This window comes from Nilaparvata lugens, chromosome X (genome assembly GCF_014356525.2).
Source record: "Nilaparvata lugens isolate BPH chromosome X, ASM1435652v1, whole genome shotgun sequence".
Taxonomy (NCBI): domain Eukaryota; kingdom Metazoa; phylum Arthropoda; class Insecta; order Hemiptera; family Delphacidae; genus Nilaparvata; species Nilaparvata lugens.
In genome coordinates, this window is record NC_052518.1 from 1,468,504 (window position 1) to 1,487,048 (window position 18,545).

General features: G+C 34.8%; 1 protein-coding gene across 1 annotated transcript in view; it reads left to right on the forward strand.

The window, feature by feature from the left end:
* Positions 1-18,545, forward strand: part of LOC111045067 — a 117,676-nt gene that overhangs the window by 66,402 nt on the left and 32,729 nt on the right. The window contains exon 3 of the mRNA XM_022330374.2: positions 7,160-7,417. Coding sequence (XP_022186066.2) covers positions 7,160-7,417 — 258 coding nt within the window. The remainder of the gene's footprint in view (positions 1-7,159; positions 7,418-18,545) is intronic.

The following is an 18,545-nucleotide window of genomic DNA, read 5'->3' on the forward strand; positions in this document are numbered from 1 at the left end:
CATTGTTTCTTCATTAGTTTTTTTCATTTTTCAGTAGACTCGCTTACCTTTATTTTGAGTACCTATTTCTTCCTTTCCCCCCATTTCTCTCTTCCCTTTTTTCCTCATCACTTCTCTCTTCTCTTCTTTGCCTGCCAATTACATGGGAAACCATATTTGGCTAGGTATCTTCCTCTCTTTTTTTTCTCTTCTTCAACCACAAAGCCCATGGTTTTTAAATTTGTAACATTTTATTGTATTTTATTTGTTTTGTAATTCTTTGTTATTTTGTTTTGTGTGTTTTTAATAATAATAATAATTTTCTTCAAGTTTCATACAAAATGAGTGTTAGATTCAATTAGTTTAGTAATTGATCAATTAATCATTGAAATGAATATCTGATGCAACAATGATATCCAAATTAGGTAAGAACTTCAAATTAGATTAAGAACCTCACTGAAACTTGAACTATAGAAGCAAATTCTTATGATATCCAAATGCTTATCCAAATTAGGGAGAGGAATAACACAAGGTTACTTTATTTCCCCTCTTCCTATCATTTTAATTATGCACTTGTTGTGAAAAATAAAGAATACCAACGAGGGAAAATAAGATGGAAAAAATCCATATTGATAGGTCTAAGGTTACAGGAAAGCTGCAGAAAAATACAAAATTACAGCCTTATCACGCGACACTATGAAAAATATTCGAGTTAAAGATGACATTAGGTGCGGCAAGCAGGGGAAAAAACAAAGGCTATTAGCCGGCTAACAAAAGATGGCAGAGACAGTTTTGGTAGAAAGACTTGCGGTATATTACACCGCAGAATATCATAATATTATCTTCTAGGCGGCGCCCACAGCTACTGAAAAACTCTCTCGGGCCATCAAGGAATGTCTCCGGAAAAAATTAATTCTTATTTAATGTCTCACGTCTCATTCCGACAGCACTTGTAGAATGAGACTGGAGAAAGATGAAGAGATGAAGATAGCAATGGAGGAAAAGAGATTACTATCATGACAACGTTTGCGGTTACTTCAATACTTAGCAAATTATTCTTTCTTCTACCTGCGCTAATCGAACGTTTTCACAACTAATTGTTATCATTAGCTACGCTAACTGACAGTAATTGATTTTTTTAACAGGTTATGGTGCATGATCATAAAATTCATGTTTGAACCAATAGAATCATATGGGTTACACGTTTACAAATAATTTACTTCTAATACTCAATAGAATCATAGAATCAATAGAATCATATTATGGATCACACGGCTACACATATTTTTACTGATACAAACTTCTTCTGAAAAGTTTCCTCTGATATAATGGGTCGATTGAATAAAAGCTAAAATCCAGTGACTAGGAACTAGTCCATTAGTTCAAGTTATTGCCAGAATTCAGTTGAATAATCAAGTGCTTCCATTGTTCAAGTCTCAGAGAAGTTCTTAATCAAATACTAGGCTCGTCAGCTGACTCGAATCCCAGTATTATAGTCAAGCCCACGAAAATAGTCCGATGGAGATTGAAATTGCTGAGTACATCCTCACCCCCCCCCACCGACAAGCAATCATAGACGTTGTCAATTCGTCAGGTGTATCATACATAATATCAATTAACTCTTTTATAAACAGTTGAAGACAACGTTGATCAACTCTTATTTGGGAACATTGCACTCATTTGTGGCATTCTGAGTAGATGTCATTAAATATCTTGGAATCTTTATTCATTCATCTCTTAAATGGAGCACCCACATAGCAACCTTGCAGAAAAATATTAATAGAGACTTATGTAAATTTTATCACTTAAGAGACCTGTGTAACACAAAAATCCTCCGCACCGTATATTTTGCTCTAATAAATTCTAAATTAGAATATGGCATTGTATGCTGGGGTGGAGCAGCAAAAGTACATTTCAGTCCACTACAAAAATTACAGAAGCATTTTATTAGGATAATACTTTTCAAACATGGAAGAGAGCCTTCGTTTCCTTTGTTCCAATCACAGGGTATTTTCCCACTTCGGCATTTATTTGCTTTTAAACTATTAAAATTTTTTCTTTTTGCGTAGTGGTAATGATGGGTTTTTTAGACCCTGCTTTTTTGAAAGACGAAGAGAGGATTCCATATCACGACTACCTAGAATAAACTTCAGTTTTTTTGCGAAATCATTTGTTTATCTAGGTCCGAAACTGTATAACATTATACCTAATGATGGCAGGAGGAAAACCTCCCTTACAAATTTCACGAAAGTAATAAAACCTTGGTTGTTTCAATAACATGATTTAGACAGTTTACTTCGAGTTTTATCTTAACATGTCAGATTGTAGTTTTAACCCATTGTAATCTCTTCATGAATATATAAGTGCACTATAAGTTTTCTGAATTGTATTTTTAACTGTTTCTATGCTTCTGAATTTTTTAGTTTTGTTATTTGACATTCAATTTTTAACTCTAAATTTTGACTCTGTAAACAGTATTTTCTTAAAAAATTCTTATCATTGTACCGCAATGGCTGCAGATAATAATATTGTTATTTATTTTATTTACCAGCTCTTACCTCTATATTATGAAATTTATATATAGAATGAATGTAAACTGGCAACGTCTATGAAAAATTGCTGCTAGTATAATTCTGAAACGATTATTGTATTTAACTGTTGTATTACTGTACTCAAAGGAAGAATAAAGTTCATTTTCATTGCATTTTCCTTTGGAATTGTTTATATACATTCTACATTGACTGACAACTGTCTTGATCTCATTTACCAATTTGTAAGTTGGATTTAACCTTCAAGATTAAAAAAAGAATCGAAAAGTCAAACTTCGAACCGAAGTCAGTGTTCAATATTATTAATCTACATGAATCAACAAAACTTGAAGAAGGCTCTACATTAGTATAGTGGTTTCAAGTTCTCGTAAACTCGACTCCAAGTTTGCAAAATAGATTCATTAACACGAACGTCAAGAAAACTTTAGTAATGTAAACGCTCCTTGATAGTTGATTTTTCCGTTACCATCTCCTTGGAATCACATTGGTTTAGTGAATTCAAGTTTCTGTTGTTGTAAACTCGACTCCAAGTTTGCAAAATGGATCCATTTTACACGAACGTCAAGAAAACTTTAGTAATGTAAACGCTCCTTGATAGTTGATTTTTCCGTTACCATCTCCTTGGAATCGTTGATCGAATAGTCGACCAAAAAAGGAAGATAGGTCAGTGGAGATGAGAGTCGACGGCGAGCATTCTACCCTTGTCAATCTACGGAGTACCTGCTGCTTTTGGGTTCCGGAAACTCATAAGGTTATGATTGGAGTCATGAATATGAACCCGGAAACAGTCATGACGGACACTGCAGAAGATGAGGAAAATTGCATTTTCAGAGAAGAATCGGCGGCAGAAGAGAGATGGAGGAGACATAATCAATTTGGGAAAAGGAGCGCCGAATCGACAATAGGCGGCCAATAGACAGAGACGAACAAACGGTTTTCGGGATCGTTCCATCCTTGTCGATCAACGGTGTCTTTCAACTGTACTTCCCACCAATGCCAAAGTCAATGTCACCGCATCTTACCATACTCTACACTACTTATGTAACCATTTACAAAAGTACATCCTTGAAACATTTTTGTAAAACTAATAACATGTACTGAATACTGGATAGTTTCCTACTCATTTTAATTTTTTGGGCTACTGATATTATTGAAACACTATTAGGGCCGGTTTCCGAGCTCGGGATTTAGCTTAGTTCTGGACTTTAAACAGATGGAGTAAAGCTGTAATACAGGGGTATTTGAAAGTGATTGGACATCATATTGAAAACATAGTATTGGGATATACTTTTCTGATATGTGAGGAACATTAAAGAACAACTTTCATCTTGATCCAATCAATTTTCTCGTAAATAAATGTTTTATTTGGTGCTACGTCTCGCCAGAGTAAGTTAGTGATATATCGTCTACATCTTTCCAAAACTTAATAGAGCTACTGTACCTAGTTCTACGATACATTTTTTTTCAATAAAATTGTAATAATCATAGTTTTTTTGGAGATTCATCATTAAATTTATGGTGATTCATATAAATGTCAAAGTAGCATTATACAAATTCTAGAATTTAGAATCTATCTCCAGAATTTATCTCCTCATCTCTAGTACCACAACTACAGAGAAGAATTGATTACTTTTACTTCGTGCTTGCACATAATGTAATCTGAGGCTTAAAAATAGCAATGTAAGTGTAATATTCCTCTTTGCGGTTCAACATGTAATATCATTTTTTGAAGCGAGAAAATCTCGACCTCGGAAATTGTACGAAAATCTTTCGGCGCGTTACTCCTGGAAAATGATCGAAGAGGACAATACATGAACAGTATTGGCTATTGGCTCCGTGGCTTCCACTCAACAATGCACCACATGATAACGGCAACATCGTATCATATCATATCACCGCCCGTTATCCACGCTTATGTAGCGGAAAAAACAGAATGAAAACTTTTGCAAATTGTAGTATCATCAAGTAGGTACAATAATAGCATACCATCATCATCATAATCATCATATTGAATGTAGGAATGTGAGGTCTCATAAACCTGCAAAGAAAATAAAGAGGAAAAAAGCATCATATTTCTATGAATGACATGAACGAAAATGTTACAGTTAATGAATATTCTCAGTTACTGAAACAAGCATACCATTACATTCCACCAGCTCCATTAGGTTCTCTTAACAAGTTTTTAGTTACATTCATCGTCATAATGCTGTGCGTAATAACTGAAATCACCATATCATATTATTATGGATAAGATGGATTCTTCTTATGATCAGTTTTCAGTTCCATTCATCATCAAAACGCCTATATAAAATCACTTGGAAACAATGTGAACATGAAAACTGTAATCATCATAATATTATATTATTGGTATGGAGGATTCGACTTATAAAGCAGCACCACACTCCTTGTATCACAACTGGTTCATTTATTAACCTAACGGCGATACAGTAATGTTTTGACAATTAGGGCCGTGACATTTAGTCTACTGGTAACCAAACAAATAGGTATTTCAGCCACTGGACTAATGCTTTTGTGGAATCGGAAGTTTATAAAGTAAAATTGATAAAATCCGATCATCAAATAGTTTAAACTTTTCAAAAAAAATGTTATGTTGCATACAATCAGTTTTTACTTTCATACAATAAATTTCTATTTGTGAACAATTTAACACTATGTCCAATATTGTTGTCTAATGTCTTATGCCCAACATCATGCCCAAGTGAGTCATCCTGTTCTGTGATACATTTATCCAACATGGCGGCTGATTGAACTTTATCACTTATTTCTTTAAAGACTAAAACTTCAATCAGCCACCATTTCGGATAAAAGTATCATAGAACATTTCATCTTTCTTGTTTTAGAAAAACCTTTAAAATGATGTATCACACAATGGGTGTTATTATTAAAAATATTTGAGATAAAACCCCTCATTTCCTCAAAAGCTAAAACTTCAATCAGCCACCACTTTTAATACAAGTATCATAGAACATTTTAATTGGTGTTATCTTTCTTATTTTGAGAAGGTCTTTAAAATGATGTACCACACAATGTGTGTTCATATTTTAAAATATTCGAGTTGCAATCCCTAAGTCACCTCCTTATGAGGGGTTGAAATTCAGTTGTACGTCAAAAGGTAGAGTATTTGACCAATAACTTATCCTGGAAGTGACAGTATTATATCAACAACAGTCTCCAACTTATTGAAGGGTTCCCATACATATGACTCACTCTGTACAATCCGTAATGGTTCACTAATTTGAATGGTTCTCTATTTTATGATACTGATTTGATTTGATATGATTGTGACTCCTATCAATCGTTCTCTTGATTTTGTCTCGTATTAATGATTGTCTATTTTAGATCTGATTTGATACTGGTCTGATTTGATATTGATCTGATTCCATATCGATCTTATTTCATATTGATATGATCCAATTTGATTTCATTTGACTTTATTGATTCACACAATAAGTACATCATCAAAATGATAGGGAGAGAAAAAATAAGGTAACCTTGTGTTATTCCTCTCCCAAATTTAGATAAGTTTACATATAGTCCGACATAGGATGTCTTGTAGTTGTTCACTTCACTAAATTTTGAAGACCAATTTTTACTTTCCTTGTCCTATTACCATAGGTAAGGAAAGTATTGCTTTCCAAAAAAAATTAAGGTGCCCTAATTTCATCTTTTCTATACATTTCAAGGTCCCCTGAGTCCAAAAACATGATTTTTGGGTGTTGGTATATGTGTGTGTGTGTGGTGTGTGTGTGTGTGTGTGTGTGTGTGTGTGTGTGTGTGTGTGTGTGTGTGTGTGTGTGTGTCTGTGAACACGATAACTCCATTCCTAATTAACCGATTGACTTGAAATTTTAAACTTAAGTTCCTTATACCATGAGGATCCGACAATAAGAAATTCAATAAAATTCAATTCAAGATGGCGGAAAATTACTAAAAAACCATGTTTTACATGTTTTCCTTGAAAACGGCTCTAACGATTTTCTTCAAATTTATACCATGGATAACTATTTATAAGCCCTATCAACTGACATGAGTCTCATTCCTGGGAAAATTGCAGGAGCTCCGTAACATTCATGGGAAAAATGGCAGATAATTACTAAAAAACCATGTTTTTCACGATTTTCTCAAAAATGACTTGACCGATTTTTTTCAAATTCATACCCTGTATAGTTATTTATCAGCTCTATCAACAGGCATGAGTCCTTTCCCTGTGAAAATAATGGGGGGTCCACCCCATCCTTGAGAAATAGACTTTGTAACCTCCTTCTCGTGCATGAGCTAGGTAGGTAGAGCAGTTCATAAAAAGAACTCATAGACGAGATATCTCATCTATAGAACAGCTGTTTTGACGACTTTCAAAAAAATCATCGAATTTCACAATTTACACAAAGGAAAAAGTACTCTGAAAACAATTATATATACACATATACAGAAGTCTGATCGTAGTTTCAAATATGTTGCCGCCAATCGTCATTATGTTATTCCCGTTTAATTAAATTATTCTCGTTTAAGAATGGGGCTTACAGTTCAATGAGCAAGTGAGTGTACCACACCAGATTTTTTTTATTGATTTTGACTCCCATTAATGTTCCTTTATTTTCCGAATGTTTCAGGCGGGGAGCGGAGTTCGAGCACACCTAGACATGACCACGGCGGAAATGGGGACCGGAGCGGGAGCGGAGGCAGTCGCCGTCACGGAACCCCTGACTGCTGCGGGGGGCACCGCGACGGGGGAGGAACAGACGTCGCCCCAGTTACTGCTCGAAACCTTCAAATTGGATCCTTCGGGGCCCACCGATGAAGACCTCGGTCCCAGAGACCTCAACAACACTCATGACCGGCTTTCACACGATGGCAGTGAGCAGAGTTCGGTAAGTTATCATTTTTGAAAAATCTCTTTTTTCAATTTTAAATCAATAAGAGAGAGTAGGGTTGTGTCTGTTCGTTTGTTCGCATCATAACATGTCAACTTGTTGATTCTTCTTCTTGTATGACGTTACATCCTTGGCCTCCACAACTATCAACCTCCATGCATCTCTATAGTTTACTATGCCTCTCCATCCCCTCAATCCCAAACTCCTAACATCACTCAGCACCTCATCCAGCCATCTTTTCCTGGGTCTCCTTCTGTGTCTCCGCCTTTCTCACATCACAATTTCAGGGATTCTGCCCGCAGTCATCCTCACCACATGACCCAACTATCTGATTCTTTAAGCCTTTATAAATCGAACCATGGTCTGTCCTCACCTCAGGTCTACCAATTCCTTGTTGAAACGGATTCCATACCAACCCCTGTCGGACTGGGCCATAAATTTTCCGCAGTACTTTTCTTTCGAAGACATGGATTTTGTTTTGATGTTTCTTTGACATTGTCCATGTTTCCGAGCCATAGGTCACTACAGTGCCTACTAAGCTGAGGTAGAATTTTATTTTCGCCTCTTTGCTAATCAGACCGCTCCTGAATAAGCTTACATTTGCGTAGAATGCTCTATTTCCAGCTTGGATCCTCTCACAGATGGTCTCACTCATTTCCTTGAATGATGCTACTCCCCTCTATTTCATTCCTGTCTATAACTAAATTCCTTGGAACTCTTGTTCCAGGTGTTGGACCTACATGCAAGTATTTAGTTTTGCCAACTTGTGGATTGCATTCCGGAGAAACGGGAATGATTTAGATCTCAAAATTTTGCACATAGATTCTAAAAATATCAATCCCGTTCACCTCGAAACATAAATTTCAATTATCCTTCTAGATTTTTCAGAATTAATGTTCAAATTTTATTCATGGGACATGAATACATACCATTTATGTTAATATAGATCTATAATCTATTTTGTGTTTTTTAATAAATTGATTGATTGATTGAATCTAGAGACTACTACCTCTTCGAAACAGATGGTTGAAATTGGCAACTAAAAATCAGTCCAATTTTGCCAGTTGAGGAAGGTTTCTGAACAAGATTTGAGTTCTGTCACTTTATCAGGTTAGCACCAAGTTGAAGAACTTATCTATACTATAATAAAGCGAGGAACACTGGCTCATACACGTTTGGGATGAATTATGTTTGACACATCATCACGTCTAAACTACTGGACTGATTAACGTGGAATTTTGCATATAGATTCTTAATTAACCGAGGATGGTTCTAGCCCTATTTCAAACTCTTCAAGATTTCACTCGGTCAAGTTTTCAGTTTGTCAAGCTTTAAAATAGACCCTTGCGGAGCACGGGTTACCTGCTAGTTTAAAATATGAGAAGCTCTTGAAATGTCCATAAATCACTGAACTTGTTCACTTGGGAAATTTCGAGATTGAGTATTTAAAATATGAGATTTTAGAAAAGATTAATAGAGTTTCAAACTAAGAGTCAGAAAAATGCTAGTAGAGAAAGCCCTATACTCTGCTGCCGAATTTTAATTTGTGAAAAGGGGCTGTAGAGTGTAACTTAACTTTTTGTGACTTTCATTTCTATGTGAATTTGATGAGATACATCATAGAGTGTATTTATTTATTTTAATTTCAAGAAGTTAGAACTAAGTCTTTTAAATATAATTTTGTTCTAGTATTGACATGTCACCAGTCAAATGAGTGTTACTCAAAAATTGATGTAATGTGACGATAAATAAATGAAATGAAATAGATCACTGAACTGTTCACTTCAGAAAACTGTGAGATTGAAGATTTAAAATATGAAATTCAATTGAAATGATTAATAGATTACAGAACTGTTCACTTGGAAAACTGCGAGATTGAAGATTTAAAATATGAGATGCAATTGGAATGATTAAGGCTGTGCAAAGGCTAAAAATAAACTTTTTACTCGTGATATTTTTCAAAGTTTTTCGATTTGTATATCATTAAGCTATCAAAATGAAAAAGTTTTCTTAGAAAAACATTTTTTTCTGATTTTCACTTTTTGACATATGGGCGCCTAAAGTTTAAATTTTCGGGACAGAACATTTTAAATTCGGTAAGAGATAAATCCATGAGATTTAGAGGATAGATTCTCTAGATTCATGGTATTGTTGATCTAGTAAAACAAAAATTTTCTGAAAATATCAAGTTTTAAGATAGTTATTCAATTTACTAAAAATAACCAAAAATAACTTTTAGTTGAGTTATTTTGTAAATTGAATAACTTTTCCAAATTTTTTTGTTTTACTAGATCAACAATACCATGAAGAATCCATCCTCTAAATCTCATGGATTTATATCGTACCGAATTTGAAATATTCTGTCCCAAAAATTCAAATTCCACTCGCTCATATCTCAAAACGTAATGACCGGAAAAAAATATTTTCCTGAGAAAACTTTTTCATTTTGATAGCTTGATGATATACAAATCGAAAAACTTAGAAAAATATCACGAGTAGAAAGTTTTTTTTAGCCTTTGCACAGCCTTAATATATCACTGACTGAACCAACTGTCCTCTTGGAAAGCTTCCTGAGTATATTGGCCAAGATGTAAAAAATCATAAAGACCTTCTATGAAATGTAGATTTGAAATGAAACAAACTCAATCAATGTCCGTCAGTACAACATCAATTTTACATGCCAATGTTCATTAAGTGTGCAGTAATAATTCAAGTCATTGTTCAAAGAAACAAACAGACAAAGAAATGGTAGAGAAAGGCTATTACTATACGTGGTATACGATATTACAAGGACGGTAAAATTTGTTGCGGCAAGATAACGAATCTCCGAATATCTCAAGTATAAATACAACATGTTTAGTAATGATCATATACTGTAGATGCAGAATGTATACAGTAATAATGATATAGTGTAGATGCTGAATGTATATAGTAATAATGATTTAGTGGAGATTCCGAATGTACACAGTAATAATGATATAGTGTAGATACTGAATGTATATAGTAATAATGATATAGTAAGGATGCCGAAGACCGTCCTCAACCCACAAACAAACTCTTCTTCATTAGCCTATCTCTAGTCATTGGAAAAGTTCTCCTGTTCTTTCTACTGGGTCTAATGCTTGAGTGAATTTTGAACAGCAGATTCTACGGTGTGTTATTGTCTGAGTGTAATGGCATTGAGAAGTACCGTCTGATTTATGACCATCATGCATAACTTGTGAACGGTATTGTACAGAACCGGAAAAAGCTGGAACTTTATGAATGAATCCGAACGGGATAGATTAGGTCAGAAACTCGTATGAGATTTCCATTTATGTTAAGGAGGTTTCAATTTATTGCAGTCATTGTTGTAGTTCAGTAGATTGTCAGATTTGTATCCCTAAAGACACACTGGGGTGTTTCACACCCCAGGGTTTTTTTTTCTGTCCTGCAGTTGACAATATCAAACAGATGGGAATTTATGCTCAGTCTAAATTGGTTTTGTAGTATTGTCAACTACTCTCCACCACTTCCAGTCAGTAATAGCATAGAGAAACGATAGCATAAGTAGATATCCCATGGTATAGGGCGTTTGTGTCGCAACTTTTACTGTTATCCCAAGCCAATAGTTCACGTAGTTCTTTCCTATGCAGCTGTGTGATGCTGGTAGTCTCTCAAATTGTGCCATCCTTACACTATCACCCCAACAAAACAGTAAAAATTGACAATAATCGACAGTAATCGGCTTGAGATAACAGTAAAAGTTGTGACATAAATTCCCTATACCATGGGATATCTACTTACACTATTGTTTTTCTATGGTAATAGCATTCTACAAGGTCACCAGCTCATCTTGTTCTTCGTTTGGTGTGTTTTACGTAGTAGGACTTTTATCAAACACTTTTATTACAAAGATTTTCTTGTATTGTCACTACGAATGTGGTATGAGATGATGGATCAGATTGGAATAGATGCTATGATTCTCTAAAACTTGAGATTCAAAACAATAAAATGAAGAGACGTGAGTTTTTGATGAAGTTGTCATTGGCAATGATCAAGCCATTTGCTCAAACCGGATTAGGAGCTCCAACACTTAGGCAGAGCATACGTACTTCTGAAATTAGTATAAATATTGATAAGCAGTGCTTTACTTTTGATTGAGATGAATGATGAAGTATGGTCTAAGAACTTGGTTTTTTCATATTTTTCAAAGAAAAATGCAAAATTAAATTGGGGTGTTCAACACCCCAGTGTGTCTACTGTGTTAGCATAAAGTAAGTGTGTCTCTGTAGGGGTATTTATTTATATATTGATAGACACAATATCAATCTCAACTATGAATGATTCAGAAAGGAACAACAGGATTCAAGCCTAAAACTGTTCCTTTCCCAAATTTGGGTAGAAATTGTCCAAAAATAGGTTATGTTTACACTTCATAAGTTTTGTCCATCAACAAAATTCAAGATTGGACTAGAAAGTGGAGAATGAAATTGAATGAAACAAAGTCGATTCACATCAATTTTACCAATAAGAAGGACCTGCCCATACCAATAACTATCAACAACCAAGTTGTACCATATGCTAATGATGCCAAGTATCTAGGTATGACCTTGGACGCAAAGCTTCGCTGGAAGGCCCATGTCAAGAAGAAGAGAAAAGAGCTTGGAATCAAATATAAGAAGCTGTATTGGCTGATCGGAAGAAACTCTGTCCTTTCAATCCGAAACAAAGTACTTCTGTACAAACAGATATTAAAGCCAGTATGGACGTATGGTATACAACTTTGGGGGTGTACCAAAGACAGCAACATCAATGTCATTCAACGTTTTCAAAACAAAGTGCTAAGGAACATTGTGGATGCTCCTTGGTATGTCAGGAACAGCGATCTTCATAGAGACCTTCACGTCGATCTGGTGTCCACAGAGATCCAGAGGCATGCGGAGAGGCACGAGGGGCGATTGCACCAACATGACAACGTCGAGGCGATCCAGCTGCTAGACAATGGAGGGTTGGTGCGGAGGCTCAAAAGGAGGAAACCGTTTGAACTAGTGTAGTGCTTGTTCAAGTAGTGTCCAGTGAAAGAGCAGAGCAGTGATTGAGTGAATCTAGCTTCTATAGTGCAGTCAATAAGTGTACATATTAATTAAACAATAGCAGGAAGAGTTTCTAATGAGAAATTCACTGTTCAATTTTTCAAGTAGTAATTTAGGATAGAAAAAATTAGCTCATTAGTCTTTAGACTAGATGGCTATAGTGTTGATCAATAGAAAAAAAAAGAAAAAAAAGTTTTGTCAAATTTTGAGTCCAAAATATATATAAACTAGGAATTTATGTTATTTTAGAAGACGTAGGTCTATTGATTATATTCACGATGTTGAATTTAGACAAGCTAATCAAAATTAAATCAGTTTTCAGTTGAGGAAAACCAGTTTCCAGTTGAAAGCAAATCAGTTTCTAGTTCAGTTTTCTCATGTCTCTCTATTCATTTACATACTTATTAGCTAGATCAAAAATATAGGAAATTTATTTGAGTTGAAAGAACTGACGATAGTGAAGCTATGCCAACAGCTCCTTACATCAAAGACGAGAAAATTAATAAAAAATTAATTAGTTTATTTCGAGGAAGATTATCTATACTATAATAAAGGAAAGAACTGGCTTATACACGTACGGGATAGGCAAATTATGTTGACGCATCATCACGTCTCAACTACTGGACTGATTAACTTGAAATTTTGCATATAGATTCTTAATTAACCGATGATGGTTATAGGCCTATTTTCAATTCTTCAAGATTTCTTTACCTAAAGTTTTCAATTTGTCAAGTTTTAAAATAAACCTTCGCGAAGCACGGGTTACCTGCTACTTTCTAATATTATTCAGGAGACTGTTTGATACCACAGCTGGAAATAATTCTGTTTCTATCCCACACACGCATCTTCTGTTTCGACAGACGACAAAATTATCATCTGTTTTTCCAAGGATGAATAGTTGTTATCCTTTTCATGTCCTTCAGCGAGTTTTCCCATGGATGAGACCCAGTGCAATCGAATTTTTTATCATAAGCCTACTATGTTCCGAATTTCGTGAAAATCGTTGGAGCCGTTTTCGAGATCCGTTGAAGATAAATAACCAGATATGAAAAAGTAAACAAACAGAAATTGCTCGCTTAATATAATAGGATAATTGATTATTTTAAACGAGAATGACCAGTTAATATTACATTAATAAACCTGTATCAGCTACCGTCTGTAGAAGGCATTGGCAAGACAGAGGATCGGCAACGTAGTTCTCCTATATTTCTCCAGTAACGTGAACCTCACTATATAACAATTGGTCCCGACTGTGTATTTCAATACAGTTTATTATTGTTTGTAATATAATGCATTGATTTCGTTCCAATTCTACCTCACTGTAGAAGTGCGTTATCTCTTCTGCTACCTTTTCTCTTATGCTATTGTGTTCTTATGCAAACTTTTTTCTATGGTATCCTATACTATTAAACGACCAATTTCTGTTTATATGTTTGGATGTTTATATATCTGTATGTGACCGGATCTCGAAAACGGCTCTAACGATTCTCACGAAATTTGGAACAAAGTAGGTTTATGATATGAAAATTCGATTGCAATAGGTCTCAACCCTGGGATAACTCGCTGAAGGACATTAAAAGGATAAATACGTGCTTGGAAAAACAGCTGGAAATTTTGTCGTCTCTCGATACCGTAATGGGAGAGAGTAAACGAGTGCATATGTGGGATCATCCAGATGATCTCACGAGAAGAAAAATATAGCAAGAAAAACTTATTTTCGTCTATTTCTCTTTTCTTTAGAAAACATGTTTACTTCAGAAAGCCCAAAATAGTAACTAGATGCTGTTAGTGTAGAATAGTACATAGTATATTAACAAATATTGTAGGAAACATAGTATATCATTCTAAATCGAATTCATAGTATATCTATTTGTAATTGATGATGTGTTTGTCTTTTGAAGTGTGAATAAATTGTTATTTTGATGAGTGATAGTAGCTAAACCTAGATTTTGATTTGGACTGTAGTATAAATTTGAAAAGGGACAGTTTTGGGCATAAGCCTGTTGTGCCTCCTCATATAACTGTGAAAATAATTGTATGACTGAGAAAATTGAACAGCTGTGCTAGTAGTGAAGTTGTGCTTCTTTTCTGGCTCAACATTTTGCAAATTACTCAAAAATTTCCAATTTTTAGAGATTCGAGTGAAATATTTTTGTTTTTAATTAGTTTTCAAATATCAAAATTTAAAATTTTTAGTTTAGTCATTAGCTTTGAAGTAGAAATTGGACTTTTTGAAGTGAAAAGTGAAATTATAACCTCATTCTTTTTTGAAAATTTATTTGTAAAAATTTGGGAGAAGAAAGTTTTGGGCTATGCCTGTTTTCTTCTCCAAATCATATTATATTGTAATTATGATTTGTAATTGTCAATGAAATGAATAGATAAATAAATAAAATGAATAAATAAATATAAACTGTAAATTCAATCTTTCGTTACAAATTTTCTATGCTTTTACACTCCAGAGCAGAGCTCGGTCCCCCGATATTTAACTATTACTACATCAGTATTCATTCAATAATGACTAAGCATCCTCCTACATCGGTAAGCCGCTTCTGAAAAGAAAAGACACCTATCTAGCGGGAAATGCGAGGGCCGGAAGCCTACTGTGTCCAATACTCACCACTTGACGACTGGAGGACTCCTTCAGTTGACTGGGAGCGATGGCCAGATGTAACGGGCCTGGGGCGTGGGGTACAGGGGCCTCTGGGCCCCCTGCAATTAGTCGCATTAATTCGTGCTGCGGAGCTAGGAATGCATCACGTCGTGACATCTGGATGGTGGCAGGGGGGGACCCCCCAAATCCCCCCTCTGCAACAACACACCACCTATAGAGAGGTCCACGTTATTATGGCAGCGGAGAAAGATTGAATAACAGCGTTGCCGAGGACAGCTATACCGGTATATCTGATGTAATATTTACTGTTTATTCTTGTTTAAAATAATGAATTATATTTTATTCGGCAAGAAAATTTATTCAATAAATTTCCATAATAAAAGTTGAAGATTTTGCTAATTATATAAAAGCGAAATGGCACTTACTGACTGACTGAGTCACTCACTCGCAGAACTAAAAATCTACCGGACCAAAAACGTTCAAATTTGGTAGGTATGTTCAGTTGGCCCTTAAGAGGCCACTAAGAACGGATTTGGAAAAATTTCTCAAGATACGCTCAAAATCTGCGTTTTTTCAGCGTTTTTTTAGCGATTTCTCAGCTTTATCGAGAACAAATGAAGAGAAAAGGCTCAAATTTAGCACTATGTCCTGTATGTGATTAAGTAGGCTAAAGCAGGAGTACTAGTCTGAGTGATCTATATGACTGGTTTTCCTGTTTAAACATTTTATTATGTGTTTTTTACCTATATAAGTTGAATGTCGACCCATCCTCTATCCACTATTGTGGATGTTCAGGACATGATAAAAATCTAATCTAATCTGATTTATTTTCTAATGACTAAATAATAGATATCCAAAACACATTTGAAATATATTGCTATTTGATTACCTATATTTCTACATTGTCAAAATACGATGTGGCGACATTGCGTCGCTGGAAGAGGATAGCGCGATCTGCGTTGTGGAATGATAGACAAGGATAGCATCACCAATGTTAATCAAATACTGCCATTATAACGTGGACCTAACTATAGATGGCAATCACGTCGGGCGGTGGAGAGTGTGCGTGTGTGCGTGTGTGACGCAATACAACGTGCCGACTACTGGATTAAAATTGTTGTCTTAAAAGAGTTTGCACCCTAATGACGAAAAACAATCTTGAAATTATCAATACTTTTATCTGTATTCAGTTTTTTCTTTCCCCTGAAAAATTCTGATTTTTGACATGTTTCTTTTCAGACCGATTCAATTATTTTACTTGCACCAATCATTAAATTTGACTCCCATCACCCTTGAAGAATAACATATTTTATACCTCGATAACTAATAATACCAAAATTATAACGATTGGGTGATAAAAAACGAATAATTTGAACAGAATATTGTTCTGTTAGGTTCATATCTCCTGTATCTTTCATTGTATGTTCCTCCACCAATATGCATTAGAATATTTCTGCGATACGTTATGCACAAAACCACTAAATTCAGTGATTGTTAGCTCCTGGCGTATTATATCCTGGCTGCCCGAATATAAGCACAGCGGGATTGACGTGTTCAACAATAACTCTATTCTTCATAGGATCCGAAAATAATCTGTTTGTCAGTTGTGATTTTTATGCTATTGTTAGGTTACCTTTGATTCATGCGTTGCTTTGAGGTTAGATTGCTTTCGGTTGAAGTGTTTATTGTAAAAATTAAAGAGTGATAATTTATAATATCATAATGAGTAGAAGAAGTGCTTATTATACTGGATTAAAATTGTTGTCTTAAAAGAGTTTGCACCCTAATGGCAAAAAACAATCTTGAAATTATCTATACTTTTATCTGTATTCAGTTTTTTCTCTCCCCTGAAAAATTCTGATTTTTGACATGTTCCCTTTCTCTTCAGACCGATCCAATTAATGAATTGTCAGGAATTTGGATGTACATCAAGCTCCAGGCTTTGTGATTAGGAATGATAATTTATTTATTTCATTGACGATCACAACGGAATGTGATCATTTCATAACAATCATAATGATGGGAGATGGGAGGCAGTTTTGATGAGTTGCAATCAACTGGGAAGCTGTTTTCAAACTCATAAGTTATTTTCAAACACATAGTGGAATTGACTCTATGAAAACCCATAACCAATCAATCTCTATCCTGGAAAATGGCATCATCAGACAAAGATTCAAGCTACCTGTGCTCAAGTCTTCAAACCGATCCGAACTCATAATCAAAGCCTATTGAATAATCAATAGATTTTTTGTTCAATATAGTTTGATACCCTATTGGATATGACAGATTCCATGTGACGGTTAGAGCTCAGTGAAGTAAGTACCTTGAAGAGCTCCAATTCCATATAAAACAGTATGACCCAGTTGCACAACAGCCGGTCAAATTTTAACCGTGATTAGTTTCACGAAAACCAATCAATTCAACCGGCTGTTATGTAATAATAATGATAATAATTGACCGAGCGAAGTGAGGTCTAAGATTCAAGTCGACGGTTTGGCATTTCTCTTTTGTTTAAATGTTTATATCTTTTTATGTTGCGCATTTACGGCGAAACGCGGTAATAGATTTTCTTGAAATTTGACAGGTATGTTCCTTTTTGAATTGCGCGTCGACGTATACACAAGGTTTTTTGGAAATTTCGCATTTCAAGGATAATATAAAAGGAAAAAGGAGTATCCTTCATACGCCAATATTAGAGTAAAAATCAGACTATAAAATTATTCATATAAAGCAGCTGTTAAGTGGATTATAATACTACCCGTTCAAAAACATCGAACGTTTTGAAATTGTATCTTTCCATCAACGTTAGTAGACAGTTGACTATAATACTACCCGTTCAAAAACATCGAACATCTTGAAAATGTATCTTTCCATCAACGTTGTAGACAGTTGCAGCCAGACCTGATAACAGCGCTCACACTCACATTCCGGGACGACACGTCATGGTACGATAGGACAGAAAGCTCTATGTTTATTTAGGATTTTTTCTAGGCATTTTAAATTGATAAATTATTTATTATTTTTGAGAAAACATAGCAACAGGTCAATGTAACTTACTGAGCGCGAGGTCTACTGTTCACAGAACTACTAGTATTCTGTATTTGTTCAATACAGTACAGTCATTATGAATCACAACTATACAATAGAACATTGTTATGTACAAAAAAAAATCTTCAATATTTAACATAATAAAAATATAGATATGGCCTATATGATATCATATATGATATTCACATAAACATTCATCTACACTATAAAAACTTCTTTCAACAAGGAACTTATAAAGATCATTCTATGCAACCGATACTATAACTTTCACAAGCCAGCTTGCTCACTCCTTGAAGTAATACTACACAATGTACGAAACTGTTCCAAGATTCAAGATATCATTCTAATTCAAAAGATGCAAATACTTTCAATTCTACCATAGACAAAA